The 18,669-nt window shown below is 46.7% G+C and overlaps 1 protein-coding gene across 1 annotated transcript in view; it reads right to left on the bottom strand.

Moving 5' to 3' along the window:
• LIPC (lipase C, hepatic type) overlaps positions 1-18,669 on the bottom strand; it is a 186,268-nt gene that overhangs the window by 5,768 nt on the left and 161,831 nt on the right. Inside the window, exons 5-9 of the mRNA XM_024128942.3 lie at positions 18,431-18,613; positions 17,744-17,861; positions 15,239-15,472; positions 12,675-12,920; positions 1,451-1,568 (exon numbers count right to left, since the gene is read on the bottom strand). Coding sequence (XP_023984710.1) covers positions 1,451-1,568; positions 12,675-12,920; positions 15,239-15,472; positions 17,744-17,861; positions 18,431-18,613 — 899 coding nt within the window. The remainder of the gene's footprint in view (positions 1-1,450; positions 1,569-12,674; positions 12,921-15,238; positions 15,473-17,743; positions 17,862-18,430; positions 18,614-18,669) is intronic.

Genomic DNA, 18,669 nt, shown 5'->3' with positions numbered 1-18,669 from the left:
CCTGCACCGGCAGGTGGACTCTCAACCACTGCGCCACCAGGGAAGCCCTTTTTTTTTTTTTTTTTTTTTCCTTTTTCTTTTTCTCCTTTTTTTCAATCTTATTTTCTGTGTTAGCATATTAAAAACGCCCTAAGAGTTCTACGGTAATGAGTCTAGTTAGCTTTGTTTAGCTCAGGCTTCCTAGCTTCCAGATTAACAAGTCGGGAAAACTGCCCTGAAGAGGGCAGGGGCTTTGGCGATGGTCTCTGGGCAATACCGCTCTCTGTAGGTTTGATCAACTCATTATAGCCACACCACAGTCTTCTCTCCAGATCGATGCTTTTTTCCTCCCCACATAAATAGAAACTTCTGTTAAAACAAGTATAGCAGTAATAGAAAACCACATATAAAGGATGCACCAGTTTGGAGCAAGATTTAAATGCAGATCCTTAGGTATCATTATCAGCTTTACTCACTAATCTCCAAGACATCAAAATGTCCCAACATTGACAGAACTGCCAGATGCCCTTTCCACTACTTAGAACAATCTCCCGGGGAGAGATTTGGGACAGCGCAGAGTTAACACTGGATTTAGGGAGAGACAGGTGGCTGGAGGATTCCCTTGCTTGGCTCATCGTAGCTCCTCCTGTAGTATGTTGTAAAGTATCATTTAGGAATCCACCCACCCCCCTAGGCTGGGAGCATCCTAAGGATAGTGTCCTCTCTACCTCTGGTGCTGAGCACCAACACATCCTTGCTGAGTGACTGAATCAGTGTGATGATCAGAGGTTCAAAGCTGGGGGCAATTCTCGGGAAGCTGAGGACTGTCCCTGGAGTGGGTGAAAGCTCGTGTCACTTCCCAAGGAGAGCCCATGCTGAGGGTCAAGGTGCTGAGAAAAAGCAGCCAGCAGGCCTTTTGTGGCCAGTGAAGGTGCGGAGCCTCTGCAGGAGACGTTGAGGCCACTGCCCATGTTGTGAGCAGGTGTGCAGCAGGGCAAAGGACAGATGGGGAGGGCTGGCAGTGCAGGCTGACTGAATGGAAAATTTGTGCCACGTTGAACGATACTAGTATTATTTCTGGGTTATGGTTTTCAGAACTCACTGGAAAGGCGCTCAGGGCCTTCCTGGGGACACCTGCTCCAGCCATCACCACTCCTCCCTGCTTGGATCTTCTTCCTGGACTGGCCACCTCTGGCTTCCCTCTCCATTCCAGCCCCTGTCGCACTGGGCCCGTCACAAACACAGGTAGCAGCAACATAAAGTAATCGTTGGGACTGGGTGAGGCTGAGGAGGGATGAAAAGGTGCTGAGTGTGGGTGGATGTCCCATCTGACAGGGTGTTTGGGGCAGTCAAAATGGGCTGAGAAAAGTACGTTGTGTCTGGCCTGACCCTTGAAAAGCAGGGTCCATCCAGACCCTGTGAGAAAATTAAGCCTCTCATCACCACGGACGGGGCTGTACCTCATACTCACAGAGTGATGGGGATTTTCTGCATTTCCTCTTTTGTTCCGAGGAGTGACACGGCAAAAGTTGGTTCTACTGGTTTCTCAGTTTGGTTGATGAACTGAATCTTCAACTGGTAATGATAAACTAGAGGGGAATAGGATGGAGAGGGAGAGAGAAAGATAATTTAAGCAGAAAATTTTAAAACAAAAAAATGTCGTATTTTTAAAATTTAAAAAGCAGAGGGAAAAGTATGGATGAATAGATACCCCATTTTTTTTCTGGGTGGTAGAATTATGAATGCTTTTTATTTTCCTCTTTTTCCTTCTCTGAATTTCCTAAATGTCTAAGAGGACTTATGTTTGTATTGGGTTGGCCAAAAAGTTCGTTGTGGTAGTGAATACGTTGTTCAATAAAGTTCTTGGTGAAAATGAAAAAAGTGTCTTTTATTTTTACTTAAAACTGAATGAACTTTTTGGCCAACCCAATAATATAATAAATATTATCCAACAAAAGAAGGCAGAATAGGAGTACAATATATTTGGCATTCTCATCAATTTCCAGATGAATTCTCTTGGACTATTCCATGTATTTGGCAAGGGTCCCCTTTCACAAATCAAAGGATATATTGCCTTTTAGGCAGCTGACAAAAGCAAGAGAACACACTGTCATTTTTACTTTTGCCTCTGTTTGATGGTGTCAGTTTTGGGGTGAGACAGAGCTCCAGCTAAGAAATATGCCCTAATGACCACACCTTTGTGTTCTGGGGCAGTTCCTGGGAACTAGCTCTGTGGGGTTCAACAAGCACATTTGCCAATGGAAATAAGACAACTAGTTCTAGTACCTGGGCCTAAAATTTTTCTATATTATCAAGTGTCCAGAATGTCCTTCTACTGGTTTGTTTGGAAGAGGGAAATTTAATTTATTCTTCTTTACCTAAATACAGTCTATATTTAATTAATAAAAGCAAACTGCTTACTATAGCACAGGTGTAGTTAAACACTTGACATTGCATCGTCTCATTTACTTATCCTAACTACCCTATGAGGAGGGTTTTGTTATTATCAGCCCCATTTTATAAAGAAGAAAACCAGGGCCAGAGAGGTGAAGTGACCTGCTCAGGGTCACATAGCAGCCTGTGCTCTTGGCCTGGACCCATTGCCTTGATTAGCTTGCATTGTTACACCAACCAGCTGTGGAGCTGTTTTCAAAATTACCCCACCTTGGCTGCTTAGACTTCTTTTTTCCTGCTGTCTCCATATTCTCTAAGTACTTGTAGCACTTGAGCTCCAAGACTGCAAACAGGTTTCATATGGCATGTCAACTTGATTGGTAGGACTGCCTGGGGCCCCATGTTGAGATGGGCTCTGAGACCATGTCTAGGCTCTTGGGAGGACTGGTGTCTGCCTTGGGCGAAGAATAGGGGATATACGATATACTTGTTGCATATTTGCTTTTCCTGTTCTAGATAATGATTAACCCACTAATCCTGATACAGTGCTTGCACATAGTAGGTGCTTAATAAACATTTGTGGGATGAAGAACTGACATTTTGCTTGGGAGTATCAGAATGTGCATGAACATTTAGCAAGATGGAAATCACCTCTGAGAATTCAAGATCTGAGTTTCAAGCTTTGTCGTAGAATTCCTCCTGGAAAGGATAGATTATGGAACTAGCCCCTTGATTATCCATCCCATGCACCCAACCTGTGGAAATTCACCATCCTTATGAATCAATCTACTTACTCCCAAATGATGCATTTCCGCTGGAGGTTGGTAGCTACACACAAACCTGGTAGCAGCTGTGGCTAATGGTGTGTTGCCAACACCTCAGCTGCAGGGTCCTGGTGTGCCTGTATTGCTGGGTTTCTGGGTTATTTACACAACCCTACCCTTTGGCATAAACCAATCTCCCCATTTGGGTTTTGCAGTGGATTGCCAACAGTGCCCTGAATAATAGGTGCTCGAATCCTCCAGCCTGGAATAGAGTAGTTTGATGCTCTCAAGACTGTGAGGCTTTGGGTGAGAAATAAGAGAAGGGCTATGGGCCCAAGTCCCAGTAAGGGTCCCTAAACCCTTGGGTAGAGGGCAGCGGTGGAGGCAGGGACTCTGGCCTGTCATTCCAGAAGCCTCTGGAGAGGTCTTACACTATTTGGGGTCTGTCTAGGGAACTCTGTAACAGGTGAACAGTGTTATAAGTTGAACTGAGGCAAAAAGGAAAGATACAGGCCGTAGGCACTGGTGGTGGGGTGGGGGCAGGATGTGGACAGGATGACGTGAGAGAACTGGCCTTGGGTTAACCCCCAAACAAGCAGGCAGGGCATCTCCCAGAGTATGCAAGAAACACTCATAGCAACCAGTTTAATATGTAGTAACTGGAAATCTACTGATACCCAGCCCAGTGCTAAAAGCCATTGGGGATAGATGAGTAAAAGAATGTAATTAGCAGTATGCATGGTAATAACATAGGCTAACATTTATTTTGTTTACCTGTGCCAGGCACTTTGTATTTATTATCTCATTTAATCCTTACAACAGCTGGTACTATTATTTCATTTTAGAGAAGAGGAAACTGAAGCACAGAAAGGTTAAGCAACTTTTCCAGTATCACACAGCTAGTAAGTAGCATAACTGGGATGTAAGTCCAGGCCACCTGGCTCCAGAACTTGAAGTTTTAAATGTTTATACCCAGGACCAATAGCTTTATATACCCTAAGGAAAAAGTCGAAGTGTGGAAAGAGATTAAAGTTAAAAAATGTCATAACATAATTATTTAATTAAAAATAAATCAAAAACACCCTAAATATTCACCAATAGAGGAATGACTATGGACTAATAATGACAATTATGATAATTACCATTTAGCTCTCTATTATGTCCCAGATACTGAACTACTGTTTCTCAAAATTATCTTATTTCTTTTACTACAAATTTGTAAGATGCCTACTTTAACCTCCCTTCGCATCATTGTACAAATGAAGAAGCTGAAGCTCAGGAAATTTAAGTAACTTGTCCACTGTCATGCAGCTAAAAACTGGTGAAGCTGCAATTAGACGTTAGTCTACTGACTCTGAGTTCATGTTCCCAACCACGTGATTTACTCTTATGAAGTGATTAAAAGATATTTTTGGAATGGTTTCAATGCTTATGAAAAAGTGGAAAAAAAACCCCAAACAACCATCAGGATACAAATTATACATCTAACATGAGACTAATTCTAATAAAACAGCATGCAGAGTAGGAAGGAGATTCACAAAAGTATTAAGTGATTATCTCTGGAGAGGGGAGAGAGGTAATTTTTATTCTCTTTATGCTTTTCTGCAAGTGCCACATTTTCTACAATAAGCGTGTATTCTAATTAGACTCTTATTGGAAAAAGAAAAGTTTTTAAAAGTATTAAGAAAGAAAACAGAACCAGAAGCTGTGGTCCTGGCCTTAGAGGAGCTTGCAGCAGGGAAGCAGACTGACTTCTGTGACCCTTGTCACCTTCTGCCTAGTCTCAGGGGCATCCATGTCCATGGATCTTATCTCCCTGAGGGCAGCCTTGGGGTCATATTAACGCTTGTATCTCCACAAGTCACGGCACACATCAGGCATCTAAGGAGTGCTTCTGAGGCTTTTTGTGTGAAAACAAGGCAGGACACAGTGGCCTTAAAGAGCCTAATTGTGAATAGGCATAATCAAAAAATTGCTTTCATTTGTTGAGATACTACTACGCATCAGGCTACATACTAAGTGCTTCACAGACATTACTTTTGTCCTCGTAACAAGACAAAATAAAGATAACATGTGGTGAGGCTCCATTTTCTACACCTACCCCTGCTATCCCCATCCAGCTCTGAACCCCAGGAAGTGACCCCACGGCCTCATCTCCTGGCTGCCTTGCAGGATGGTTTCTGGTTGCGATTGACCCACTGGGGAGGCACCAGCAGGAGATCAGGGCACAGAAGAGACAGGTCAGGGTGTTTTTTTCTCTGCTCCCTCGTGCTTTGAAGACTGACTGCAGAGGAACCGTGCTCCATGATGAGCTGCTATGAGCAGCCTCTCCTCCACAGCTCCCGTTCTCTTGGGCTGTTCCTTCTCCTTACTTCTCCCAGAGGCTGGTTGTTAGATCTGGGGTGCATCAACAGCCCATGTTGCTTTCCTTAATATCACCCACCCTCTCTAAGGAGTCCTGCCTGCTCTCCTTAGTTGATCCAGGTGAGTGGAGTCCTGTTTTCTGCTGAGACCTAGACAGATAAGGTATCAATGATCCTGGTAAATTACAGATAAGGAAGCAGAGATTTGGAGAGGGGTGCAAGGTGACCCAGATAGTTAGAAGTGGAGCAGAATTTTTTTTAAAACATCTTTATTGGAGTATAATTGCTTTACAATGGTGTGTTAGTTTCTGCTGTATAACAGAGTGAATCAGCTATACATATACATATATCCCCATATCTCCTCCCTCTTGCATCTCCCTCCCATCTTCCCTATCCCACCCCTCTAGGTGGTCACAAAGCACCGAGCTGATCTCCCTGTGCTATGCGGCTGCTTCCCACTAGCTATCTATTCTACGTTTGGTAGTGTATATATGTCCATGCCACTCTCTCACTTCGGTGGAGCAGACTTTGAACACAGGTGTCTGGTCTGATTCCAAAAGACCCTTCCCACTGTGTCCTGGGGTTCCGGTTCTAGCAAGCTGAAGCTGCCCTTTGAAAGCAAAGAGCAAACAGCCCCTGAAGAAAAGCCGTAGTCTAAACCTGCCTTCAATAAAGCCACCAAGACAAAGTGCCTGCCAGCTCTGACCCACTGACATCCATCCTGGGCTATCACTGCTGCAGATTCCTGCCTGCTGCCTGTCTGCTGAATGTCCAGCCCCCGAACTGGGATAAATGTTTCACGTCCCTGCACTGGAGATGGGTTTTTGTCTTCCTTTGCTCTTAAAATATGAGTAGGAAGAGACGGATTTCCACATCTGAGATGCCATGGTTCTACAATTCTGGGGGAAGGGGTTGGCTTTGATGATTGCGAAGGTCCCTTTAGCTCTCACATCCTGTGGATGAGAATTACCTGTGTCCTGCAGTGTCTTCCTGGGGTGGGACCTGTGCAGGAGGTCAGAACCTCCAAAGGTGTGTAAGCCATGAGGGGCCTGAGTGAGGTGGGCTGTGGAGGGCACAGGTGTGCAGGAATGCGGGCACCTGTGTCTGCAGAAGTGTGATGGTCAAACCCATCACACATTGATAGCACAAGGAATCCCTTTTAACCTGCACTAGGAAAGCCACTTTTGGGGAGAAATCTTGAAATTAATTTTTTAAAATACATAAGAGACTTTCATGTTCAGATCTAATTATTTGTTCTTATTTTGGATTTTGTGTTTTTCCTTAAAAAAAGAAAAAAGACAATTTGCTTCTTACTCCTCCCCCCACCCCCCAGGACAATGATGCTGTTACAAAGATGAAGGAAAAAAGGGTGAATAATTTTTCTCACTTTACCTTATGGCATGTTTAATAAGGATTTTAAAAAATGATTTAGGGAAATGCTTTTGATCCTGTGACTGCAAGGAGGCCAGCACAACGTGTTCCTCAGTTCAGGCAGGAGAAATTATTTCAGGTCTTAAAGATGAAAAGTATGAAATAGTCTATTAACCCTGAATGAGATCAGGCAAAATCAAACCTGGAGCAGAGATGTGAGGCCTCTGGAGATTCTCCTCACCAGAGAGTCTGCCTGGGGTTCAGATACCCTAAAAACCCTGGATCCTAATCTTGTGTGGACCCCACTGGTGCCACTTTAAAAAAAAAAGTTTCTTTTTACAAGGTAGCCACTGTGAGCACCAGGTTATGGAATTTATAAAAAGGGAATATTTTTTTCCTTTTTTTTTTGTCTCATGGAAAAAATGAATCTGAATCATTAGGTACTGGCCCTGGGAGACATTATGACTCTTTACAAACATCAAAGAGGCCTTTTTTGTTTTGAATGTATAGATTTTTTTCTCATGGAGTTAGTAAGAATGAGATCTCGTGTTTTCTTGCAGCACCAAGGTCTTCTTCCTAGATCTCAAATGCCTCTAACCCGAGAGGGAGGCTGAACATCATGGAACTGAGAGGCCCAGTGATGGTCTTATGCAGGGGGTTAGTGTACGAGCAGCCAGCACTAGCAGGGGCTGGTTGAATGAACTCAGAACAGGCTCAAGGGAAGTCGAGAAGGGGTTTTATAAGCCTATGTGTGTGTGCGTGTATATACTTAGGTTGGGGACTAAATTTGGGCTCAACAGTACTGCCCCATTTACGTGATGCTGATGTCACCAGATTGGATGCCTGCCCCTTCTATGGGTAGTTTCCTTCTCTGCTGGGGGTGGAGATGGGGGAGCGTGTGTGTATATGTGTATGTATGGGAAGGCCAGGGAGTATTGTGTTGTGTGTGTGTATGGGATGGAAATAAGCACCCTTGACTGAGAGATAGGAGCCTCCTGGTACCATCAAGAGGTCTTGAGCACTCATCAGCTTTCTGAACCTCAGTTTCCTCATCTGTAAAACAGGTATTAAAAGCCTTCTCACAGGGTTGTTGTGAGGATGTGATGAGATGGTATGTAAAAGTGCCTGGCTTCTAGAAGGTGTCGACCATCCTATATGCAGGACTGACCAGCACAGTGGGCAGACTGAGTCCACCCCCAGGTTCCAGCGTTAGTGGTTCTCCCTCATGCTGGTCCACACACAGTCACTTCGTGGCTGAAGAAACTGAGGCCCACATAGGTTTTGCCACAGAGTCAAGGTCATATAGGTGGTTGGCAGCAAAGCCAAATTCTGGACACTCCTTATCCCAATCCCAAGCCTCTGTTCTCTCTACTATACCCATTGCTTCTCTGGAATTCTCCCTGGAAATCAGTGAAAACCTTCCAAAGAAGTAGCTGAGAAAAGCCAAAGACAAACAGACTCCCCAAGTCACAGTTTGGGTGGTTAGCTCACCAACCAGAAGAGTGCTCTCATCAGCTGGAGCGAGTTCCCACCGGCTGGATGGGGCCCAGAGTGCAGGGAGAGAGTGCAGGCAGCGGAGGATGGGGAAGAGAGGAGAGACTCAGAAAGAGGAGCCCAAGAGGAGGGATGACTCAGGAGTGAGCTGTCAGTGAACTGGCCTCGGTCCTACACTTAGGAGGCCATGTGGAGTGAAAGGAACAAGGGCCATGCAAGCGGGGAGACCTGGGGTCAAACACTGCGTTTGCTCCTCACTAACTGTGTGACTTTGGGAAGGTGATTTAGCCTCTCTGAATCTCAATTTATTTATTTGGAAAATTAGGCATAATCAATCCACCCCCTGCCCCTTCCATCTTTGTCCCTCTCTCCGTCTGTAGGTTGTTGTGAGGATTAAATGATACATGAGATAATTGATGCAACACATCCAACGTGGTGTCTGGACAGAGGAAGTCCCCCCCACCCCACCGAGTGCTGCTTCCTTCTCTTCCACACAGTTACCTCCTCTAACTGCTATGAGGATTAAATTAGATAAGATGCTTGCTAAGCAGGACTTCATATAGGTTTGTTTCCCAACCCCTTCTCTTAAAAAAAAAAAAAAAAAGGGCACCCAAACTAGCAAAGGTTCCTCCTGAGAGAGAGAATGGAAGTAGGCAATAAATTGCCTCATTTCACTCAGCGACTGTTTCCCAATTCCCTTCTGCTACTGCTGTCCTCTTCAGCGTTTACCCGAGTTCTGGCGTACGGCTGTAGAAAACAGATCCTTTGATGGTTTTGTCAAAATATCTTGGGAGCCAGAGGAATGAGGGCCAAGTTAGTCATCCTTTGTGCAACTACAATCGGGAGGGGATGTTTATCTTGCCCAGCCAGACCCTGCACTAAAATATACAGTACAATTAAATGTCCTTGAAAAATATGGATTGTGGGTTCTCTGTAACCAGGGTTGGGCAAGTCTGTTCCTTTATGAATCTATAAGTATTCATCAAATGCTGGAGTTGGCCACTGAAATAGACTCTGGGGGCCCAAGTCACAGATGATCGTGGCCATGATGGGTGAAGAAGGGTGCAGTTATGGTGGCCTAGATTAAAGACTTGATGCCAGCACCATCAATCGAACTTTCTGGATGGAAATGGTCTATTTCTGAACTCTCTGATATGGCAGCCACATATTTGAGCATTTGAAATGTGGCTAGTATGACTGAGGATTCAAATTTGTGATTTTATTTTAAGTAATTTAAAAGCCACATAAGGTTAGCAGTGACCATATAGGTCGATGTAGCATTATACAGACTACAGCATCCCATGAGCAGCCGCTTTCACATAGGTAGGAGTCTCATCTGGGCATAATTTCCAGCTGTACCCAGGGTAGCTTGATGTGACCGCAGGGATGTGACTCCCCACCAGTGAGTCAAATTAGGCTGAGCAGATTAGGACTTTGCTCACTGGAAGGGCTGAGGTGGGTATGGGGAGAATTTGGAGGGCCCAGAGAAGAGGAGGGTGCAGTGCAGGCTGCAGCTCATCACTGGACTCTGTCTGGGGCTGGAGGTTTGGGTTCGGACCAGTTTCAGGCAGTCTTATCTCATAGTCCCATCTCCATATCAGTGGCTCCGTAGATCTTATCTTCATTGGATATCCCTGGAGCAAGATGAGACGCTGGTGATAAAGAGACCCAAGTGTTGTTGTTAGGGGAACTACTGACCGAAACTGCCCACCCTGGCCAGACCCTAGAGTAACGATTTGCATGAGTTATCTTACACCTTGAGGTCCTGGTAAGGAACGTGGAGCTAACAAGCCACCACCCACTGAAAGAATTTGGGAAAGGTCAAAAGGAGAGAGGAGACGCCAGTCCATGTGTCCTACCAACCTCCCAGAATCCTTCACTCTGGAATCCAGCCAATCCTCTTGGCTGAGAGATGCGTGCGCAACCAGGAAGGACCCTGAGTCACCAGGTATGGGCCAAGCAAGATGACTGGCCTGAGAAAACTCGGAAACTAACCCCATCACCATAAAACCCAAGGCTGCGAGCCCCGGGGCAGAGCAGTTCTCCTGGGTTCCCTTACCCTGCTGCTCTCCGCCTAGGTGCCCCTTCCCAATAGTCTCTGCTTTGTCAGCACGTGTGTCTCCTCAGACAATTCATTTCCGAGGGTTAGGCAAGCGCCCACTCTCGGGCCCTGGAAGGGGTCCCTCTTCCTGCAACATTGTCTCCAAGGGACTCATCATTTGTCTTCCTGGGACAGCATTTAGCATTTAGCATGTGGGAGGGGATTGGTCTCCCCTGAGCCCCCTGAGGGAGGGCCTCTGCCTACCCTGGCTCTATTTATGCTTGAAGAATAAATGATGGCCTGGCACAGTGCCTTTGGCAGCTGCTGGGTGAGATAGTGATGCCCTAATGCGACTCCTTGATCCTCCTTCATAGGAAAGGGGTCCCTGTGAGTTCACACCAGCACCGTGTGGTGATTGGGCATCTGGGGTCCCAGGCAAAGGGAAAATCTCAGGCTGGCTTGTGTCTACTGCTCTTCCCTCTCCCTCTTCCTTCTCTTGATGCTCTCGCCTCCCTCCTCGATCTCCACGCCCCACAGGAGATGACCTCGGGCAGGACCCAGTCCCTCACTTCAGATGCACAGCCCTGCCCTGGAAGGTGAAAAATGACACTCTTTCTTTCCAGCTGACCACAAGGAGAAAGCAAGATCCTCCCCCACCTCTACTCCTTCCCTCACCCCCACAGACAGACCACGGGCAGGTTACCAAGGTAAAAAAATCACTAGACTAGTTGTTTGGAGGCCTGGGTCTCAATGCTGGCTCTGCCCCCAAGAATTCCTCTTGTGTCCCTGGGCAAATGATTCTCCTGCATCTGGGCCTCTGTTTTCCCATCTGTGAAATGGTGAAGTTGAACAGTTTTTTGAAACGCTAACATTCCAGGATTAAAGTAGATCTGGTAAAATGTGATTATCTGAGAGGCTTAATCACTCCAGGCAGCTCTGCCATTTAAAAGAGGAGCTGGTTAACCCAAGTGAGTGTCTAATTGGCAGCCTGCGGCGGGGGAGCTCCCTGAAGCAGGAGGCCTTCCAAATCCCCTCACCTGCCCCAGTGCCCCGGTTCCACCCCTCAAGGACAGACAGCTGAGGGCACCCTCTGCCCTCAGGGAAGAAAGATCCTGCCCTCCCTCCAAGTGCTCTCAGAAGCTAGCAGACGCTCCACCTGATTTCTGTCATTCCTGGGACTCAGGGAAGGGAAATCTGGCTGGAGAGCAAAAGTTCAGATAAACAGAAGAGTCCTGTGCCTAAAAAATAAGTCGCCTGGGAGCTTGAACTTGGGAGTGTGGTAATGAACGGAACACCTGGGAGTGTTCAGCCTAGGAGTCAGGGTCACCTGGGTTCCAGGCCTCCTTCCAGGCTAACCCTGCCAACCTCGCTTGGCTGTTGTGGGCACCACGAGGAGTCGATGGATACATGTAATGTTTTTGTGTAAAACGCGGTGCAAAGGCAAAGTGCTACTGACAGCGTGTTCACCTTCTGCATACAAATATCTGCACGGTAACAAGCAAACAGCACCAGGCTCCTCCCAGTGACACGAGCATGTGCTGTGAACGGTGAGATGCTAAATCATTCCAGAGCTGTTTTAAGGATTAGGCAGAAATGTTAAAGGCAACAGATGTTGGCTTGTTCCCTCCAGGAGGATTTAGGCTTTAGTGGAGTATTTCTCTGCTGGCTTCAGCCCAAATCATGGCCACAGCCCTTTCTCTGACCTCCTGTTCAACCCAGCAAGAAGAAGGGGCTCAGTTTCTCCCCTGAGGTTGAGAAGTGGAACTTCTTCTAGGGAGGGCCTCAATAGGACAATGATCTCTTGTAAGACGAGCTGATTCAAACGTCAGGGGAAATGAGGAAGCACAGATGTAGCATGGAGCCCAGGTTTTTCCTGGAAGCCATGAGCAGAGATGAAAGCACTGGGCTCCAGTCTGAGCTTGGAGAAGTCTCCAGGGCCCTGTACAATGAGACATGGGTGGTCAAGGTAATTGCTCAAGGCCTTCTGGATCTAATATTCTAGGGGACCATGATATTGGATGAAGTACAGCCAACCCAAGGATTGTTCCAGAAAGTATCAAGCTGTCTCCTCCAGCACTTGGCAGTGAGGAAGCCACATTCTTGGGTAAAGAGAGAGGCTGTGTCATCATCACGGTCTGCAATCTGTGCAGGGTCAAAACCACTAAAATAACAGAGCCTGAAGTAGTTCCAGCAAAAGACTTCAGGGAACTTCTGAACCTTCAGACAAGTGGCTGCATTCTGCCCTTCTGAAGGATCTCCTGCACTCACCTTTGAACGGGGATTGTGCTCGAGTCACCAGGAAGAGGCTCTTGCTCTTCTTGCTTTGCTGCTCCTGGCGGGCATAGTAGCCCAGCGTGTTGCAGCGGCCCTTCTTGCAGCTCAGGCACAGGCCCTGGCTGAAGCTGTCCATGTCCCTGCATGGGTAGGCTGTGCTCTGCATATCAGCGTGCAGCAAGGAGTCGATGAAGAGGTGCACCGACCGCTCGTGGGCACATTTGATGGTCTGGGTGATGGCTGGAAAACAGGGCAAGAAGGACATTATCATCCCTTTATCTGAAGGATCACCTTGTTTCTCAGTGCAGAGTACCAGCACATTAGGAAGGAGGAGGAGAGTGCTGAGGTCAACCCGCTGACTACAGTGGATGTGATAACCGACTGAACACTACACAAAGGGTAGACCCCCTGCAGTCACTTAGTGTGGAGGCATAATCTCAGGCTCCAGGGGGCTGCTGAGGGCACCCTGTATGTTACAGTAGGTGTTTTAATAGGAGCCCCAAGTCACTAAGAAAATATTGAATTATTTAAGCAAGTGGGGTAGTGTAATTCATTTTGGAAATATTTTAATCTCAAATGGTTAAAAATGCACAATTGCTGATGCGTTAAGGGTGAGTTAGCAGAACAGGCTTCTGCGGAATGCCTCTTTTCTTAATAAAGCTGGGTAAACCAGTGCCCAGGCAATCTTGGGACTTGGCTCATGGTCTGGTGAGAGCTGAGGCCTCCCCCACCATGTCTGCCTTCTGTCCCAAAGCAGCCACCGCATGCCCTAAGATAACTGGCCTGTACAACCAGCATGGGGATTGGCTTCAAGAAGGACGTATCCCAGTGACCAGGTCTGAACGGGCCTAACCCAAAACAAGTTTAGGAGGTTTATATACCAAGGATTTTGACCTTTTTTTTGGGGGGGGGGTTGTTTTTGGTTCTCCAAATCTTAATCTTTAGTGAAGTTTTCTCTAGGAATGTTGAGGAACCACCACGAGATGTGATAAGAACCTCATGTGAAGGTGGAGCACAGGTAACTTTGCCAAAAGCTGTTTGCCCAGGATTAGTCATCTCAGTTCTTGGTCACTAGGGGCTATATTTGTTGAGCACCCACTATTCGGCAGGTACTACACTGAGTGCCTCCCCAGATCTTCAGTACAGCTCCTTGAGGCAGCTGTTACGAGTGAGAAAACTGAGTTTCAAAGACACTCACTCACTCAAGCTCACCTAGCCAGGAGGTGGTGAGGATGGTAAAGCAGTTAACAAGTGACCAAGTTAACATGTTCGCCCCAGAATGGGATCACCTGCAAACATAAGGGTGAAGAAAACTGAGAAAAACCATACCAAGGGTGGGCAAGGTAAATGAATATCCTTGGTTCCATCATTCTGAAGTGTAGCACAAAAGAGAAAATGGCAGTAATTGGTCAGAGATGCATTTACCAGGCAACTAGCTAATAAACACCATCCTAGGGGTCTGTGTTGAGCTTAGGGAGGGTATAAATCTGGGAAGAGGGCTGGATGGTCACCAGGAACTGCTGGTGACTAGAGGGCGATGACTGGAGAGAGATGTAAGGAATGATAAGGGGAAGTTCCCAGAAGGTTCTCTCAGGCGTGGGCGGGTGGAAAGCTGGGAGTCCAGCCAAAATGAGATAGTGTCCAGTGTGAAGGTCATTCTGATACAGGAGACGTGAAGGTGGTGATGTAATCACGAGATAGTGTGTGCTCAGCTCAGTTTCAGATGATTGGGGCAAAATGGTGGTATGCGGGGGTCGAGGGGTCTCCAGTTGGCTTAGAGTGAGTTGGCATGTCTTAATCAGGATATTATTTTACAATAATGAGAACCTTGGAATGCCTATGAAATGTATGGTTTTTGCTTACAATTTTGTTCTTTAATCCGGGGCCTGTTATCAATGTGCGTGTTAATGTTTTGGTTTTAGGGTTTGAGAGAGAAGGGGACTCACAACCCAGATAATGCCATATTCAGTTTCCGCCCTGAGACAAAGGAAGTCACAAGGACCTATTTAGAGCTGAACATCTAATTGGAAGAATCTCAATAATGAATGTCCTGTAGGGTCAGATGATTAAACCTCACGGGGGTTGGAGAGTTATTCCCACTCTTGTGAGACCAAGGATCAAGAAACCATTATCTATTAAGTGGATCATCATAGGGCCCAGAAGAGAGGAAGCCCCCTGAGTGAGGAAGCTTCTGGAGAAAGAGGAAGAACTACAGGCATCAGGGCTCAACTTTCAGAAGGGCTAATACCCCGGGAGAGACTTCGCTGGGTACACTGAGTGGAGGTAAGAAGCGGGGACTCCTAGTGGTGCCCCTCAGCTCATCCTCAGCACCTGAGCTCCAGGGACCACTGCCTGTTAAGAGGAAGGGCTTGAGGGGAGCGGCAGCCCTTACCTACTCCCACAAGCCCTCTCTCTGGGTGGACTTGGTGACCATTCACCCTGGGCCCCACCCTTGCCAAACTCTTCTCAGAATCTTGCAGATTAGACACCACTGGATCCAGAGGCCCCATCAGTTGTGGGGAATGTAAACCAGCGTAGGCTAGTGTCTTCTTTCTCACCGTTTAAGCCGTGCTTGGCAATGTGTTTGTAGAGCTCTAGGAAGTGGCATCCAGGCTGGTAGGAGCCCCCGTTGGGGTAGAAGTCATAGTGGGCTATGGGCTGTTTGATGCCCACACTCAGGCCCATGTGTTCCTGGGTAAAGGTGTGAATGGCGTCCACGAAATTGGCATCATCTGGTGAAAGCCGGTCATTGGGGGAAGCTCTTTTAAACAAAAGGCCCGCAGCATCCAGCCCTAACAGGAAAGCAAGGGGAAGGGTTAGGTGAGAGCAAGAGGAGAGAAGAAATGCTCTTTTTACCTTTTTCATGTTATTACACATTCATGAGCTGGCAGGAAGAAGAAAATCCTAGGGCATAATCTTTCTCTCGAAAATCTTGCCAAAACTTTTCGCAGTAAAACTGTAGTAATTCATGGCACTAAAAATTGGACACGGGCTGGTTATTATCTATGGGGAAAAGAGGTTTGCAGGAACTATCCAGTGGTAGAAATAAGGTTATAAGGGAATGCTTGATTTATTTAAGCCAATCAATTTTAAGTACCTCTCAAGCTACTTTCAAAAGCATGTGTTTGCATATAAAAAAAACCACTGTGCTTATGTAAGTAGTTTTAACCTATCCATCAAAGAAAGAATTTATTTGCCTGCATGTTGTCAATAATTTCCCTAAACAAGCTGGCTTTTCCCCTACACTAATGTCATTTCATTGGAATGTTCAGAACCGCCTTGGGACATTACTGTTCTCTGGGAAAAATGTTGTGAGCAAATAGGACTGCTCACAGCTCTGGTCCTTAAGTGACAGATATGTTTACATGAGACAAGTGGCAGCTCCTGGCTGATGGTTGCTGGGAAGTATTTATGCACTCAAGGTTTTTTCTCTTTCTTCCGTTACCTTCTCTGGAGGACCCTTTGTTGTCCCGTATCAGTCCTGGCTTCCATCACTATTGGGGGTGAAGGAATTGACAGGGGACCGTGACAGTCCCTGCTCTCTAGCCCTTACCCGTAGTTACAAATAAAGGAAGTGATTTATATTCCTTTCTTCATCAGGTTGACTATGAGATGACAACAGAGTGATTAGCGGTCCTGTTGCTTCTGATATGTGTGGGCCTGGCTAGTAATGCCTGATGTGGCCCATGACATCAGCTGGTGTGGAGAGGGTCCTGGGCCCAGTGCCGCCTCTCTGCAGTTCTGACTTAGCCTTCTAGGCCTGGTTTGTCTGTGAAGGACCTCACTGGACTTCTGTGGAAGGTTCTTGTGTGGGAGGTCTGCTCACCCCCAGGCTATTGAGTGTTAAATCATGGAGGGCGCCAAATACTGATCCATGGATCAGGCCTTCCCATCACCAGCAAGATGAAAAAAAAAAAAAAAAAAAAAAAGACCAGAAAATGAGTTCTCATCATGACAAATTTGCTTCGTTTAAATGTCTGCCATTATCCCTATATTTTTTCAGTGTTAAAATAAATCTCTTTTTTTATGAAGGAATGGTAATAGTAGATAGTAGTTGCCAAAAATGTACTTTCTTGATAAAATAAAAGATCACAGCAATGTTATTCATCTTACATTTTGTTTGAATTGTTTTCGCTTGTGAAATATTGTTTTAGCCTGATGGGTCTTGAAGGATGAGTAGGAGTTTGGTAGGGAGAGTAGGGCTTGGTATTCCAGGCAAAGGGAAAAGTGACTGCAAAGGCCCAGAAGCACAAAAGGCCATGGCACATTTGTAGAGTGGAGAAAAATCTAGTGTCACAGAAGCCGAGAACTATAAGAAGGGAACAGTGGGAGGAGAAGCTGGAGAGCTCTGGGGACACTACACTGAGAAGGGCCTTGTCTGGGCCTTCTGAGTTTTACCCTGTAGGAATCAGTGGGCCTCAGGGACTTGGCTGATGAGGCGTGTTCTTCTGACTCTGACTCTGGGGCAGCAGGGGGGGATGAGGTTTGTGTCAGGGCAGCCTGATAGGAAAGGCCTTCTTGTGTGTCTTCAGCTCTTCCTGGGTATCTAGGGGCATTTCTAAGGTGGCATAGAGCTTGGGGCGAGGTTTTTGGTGCAGAGACCCCTCCCTCAATCCAAATGGGCCCCAGAGTAGGACCCATGTGTTTCACAAAAGTGAACACTGAGGTACAAACATGGCTGTTACAGCAAATTTAGGGCTGTCATTCTTTAACTCACGTTGGGCTTTTAAAACTATAGGTTGAAAAATAAACTCTTTCCTGCTACAAAAGTGTACACAAAATCTACTTTTTAGGACCTATTTGGCAGGACTGTGAGAGACCTTTGTTTGAGGAAAGGCAATAGGAAGTGAGGCAGTGATTTGCTCTAAATTCTCTTGGAACAGCAGTCTATGACAGCGGTCATGTTTGAAATAAATAGTGCTGTAAGTCCTCTTGTGAACTCTAATACAGCTTGAAGGAAGCTGGGGGTGGGTTAATTATGAGACCGTTGGAAAAGCAGGTCCTTGCTCCATGCTCCTGTGCAGTTGTGAAGATTATAGCTGTTAGTCATCAAGTGTGGTTACCTGTAATTCTCCCAATCTTGTGCTTTCCACTCATGTAACTGCCAGCGAATCCTGAGACGTGTGCACCCAGGCTGTACCCAATTAGATGAACATTGCTTGGAGAAAAGTGAACAGATTCCTGGAAGACAGCAGTGAGATGGTTTCAGGAGGGGAGAGAGCTGCCTGGATAAAAGCCTTTGTGGGTGCAGCCTGCTCTAGGCTCTCTCTTTGTGCCTGGTCACAAGTAAGGTGCTTAACTCCTACTCAGGACGCCAACTGGTTTCTCACCTTGCTGACTCTGTCCTGTTTCCTTTCAGGCTCAGCTACCTGGGACTCTGCCTGGTGATGCTGCTTCCTGTCTGCCCATCTTTACCTGGATGTTAATGCCTTGCAGGAGTGATCTCATTCATGTGTGTGGGAGTTTGATAGCTTATAGGGTGTGTTTAGATCCCTTAGCACATCCAAAGACGTGAGCATAAAAGGAACAGTTGATGGAGTAGTGGGAGCAGATGATTCTATAAAATAGGGCTTTAAGGGAGGCATTTGAGAGACCGCTGGGGGTCTGGTCTCTGTCCCATGCCTTCCCATTCCTGTGAGCTTAGCAGAAGTAGTTCTCCCGTCTGGGTTGCTCTAGGAGACCAGCTTAATTCACTCAGTCTTAGAGGAAGGGAGAGGACGGGACAGAAGGCAGGTCAGGGCAGGTCTCACCTCCAGCCACTGGAGAAGGGCCGCGATCTCCTGGCCGACGAGGCGGGTGTTGCGGACAGCAATGGAGTAGTGGGTGTGGGCCAGGGTGACCCATTCTGCCAGCGCCACGTTGACTGGTCGGGCCAGCTGAGACTTCAGCGCGGCCACCATCTGCCAGATCCAGTTTTCCAGTGAGGCTTCCATCTGAGGGTGGAACCACAGGGTCATCAGCTTCCCAGGGAGGGAGGCGGGAGTGCTGT

This window comes from Physeter macrocephalus, chromosome 11 (genome assembly GCF_002837175.3).
Source record: "Physeter macrocephalus isolate SW-GA chromosome 11, ASM283717v5, whole genome shotgun sequence".
Lineage (NCBI taxonomy): Eukaryota > Metazoa > Chordata > Mammalia > Artiodactyla > Physeteridae > Physeter > Physeter macrocephalus.
Note: the sequence above shows the minus strand (reverse complement) of the source record. Positions and strands in the feature narration are given on the sequence as shown.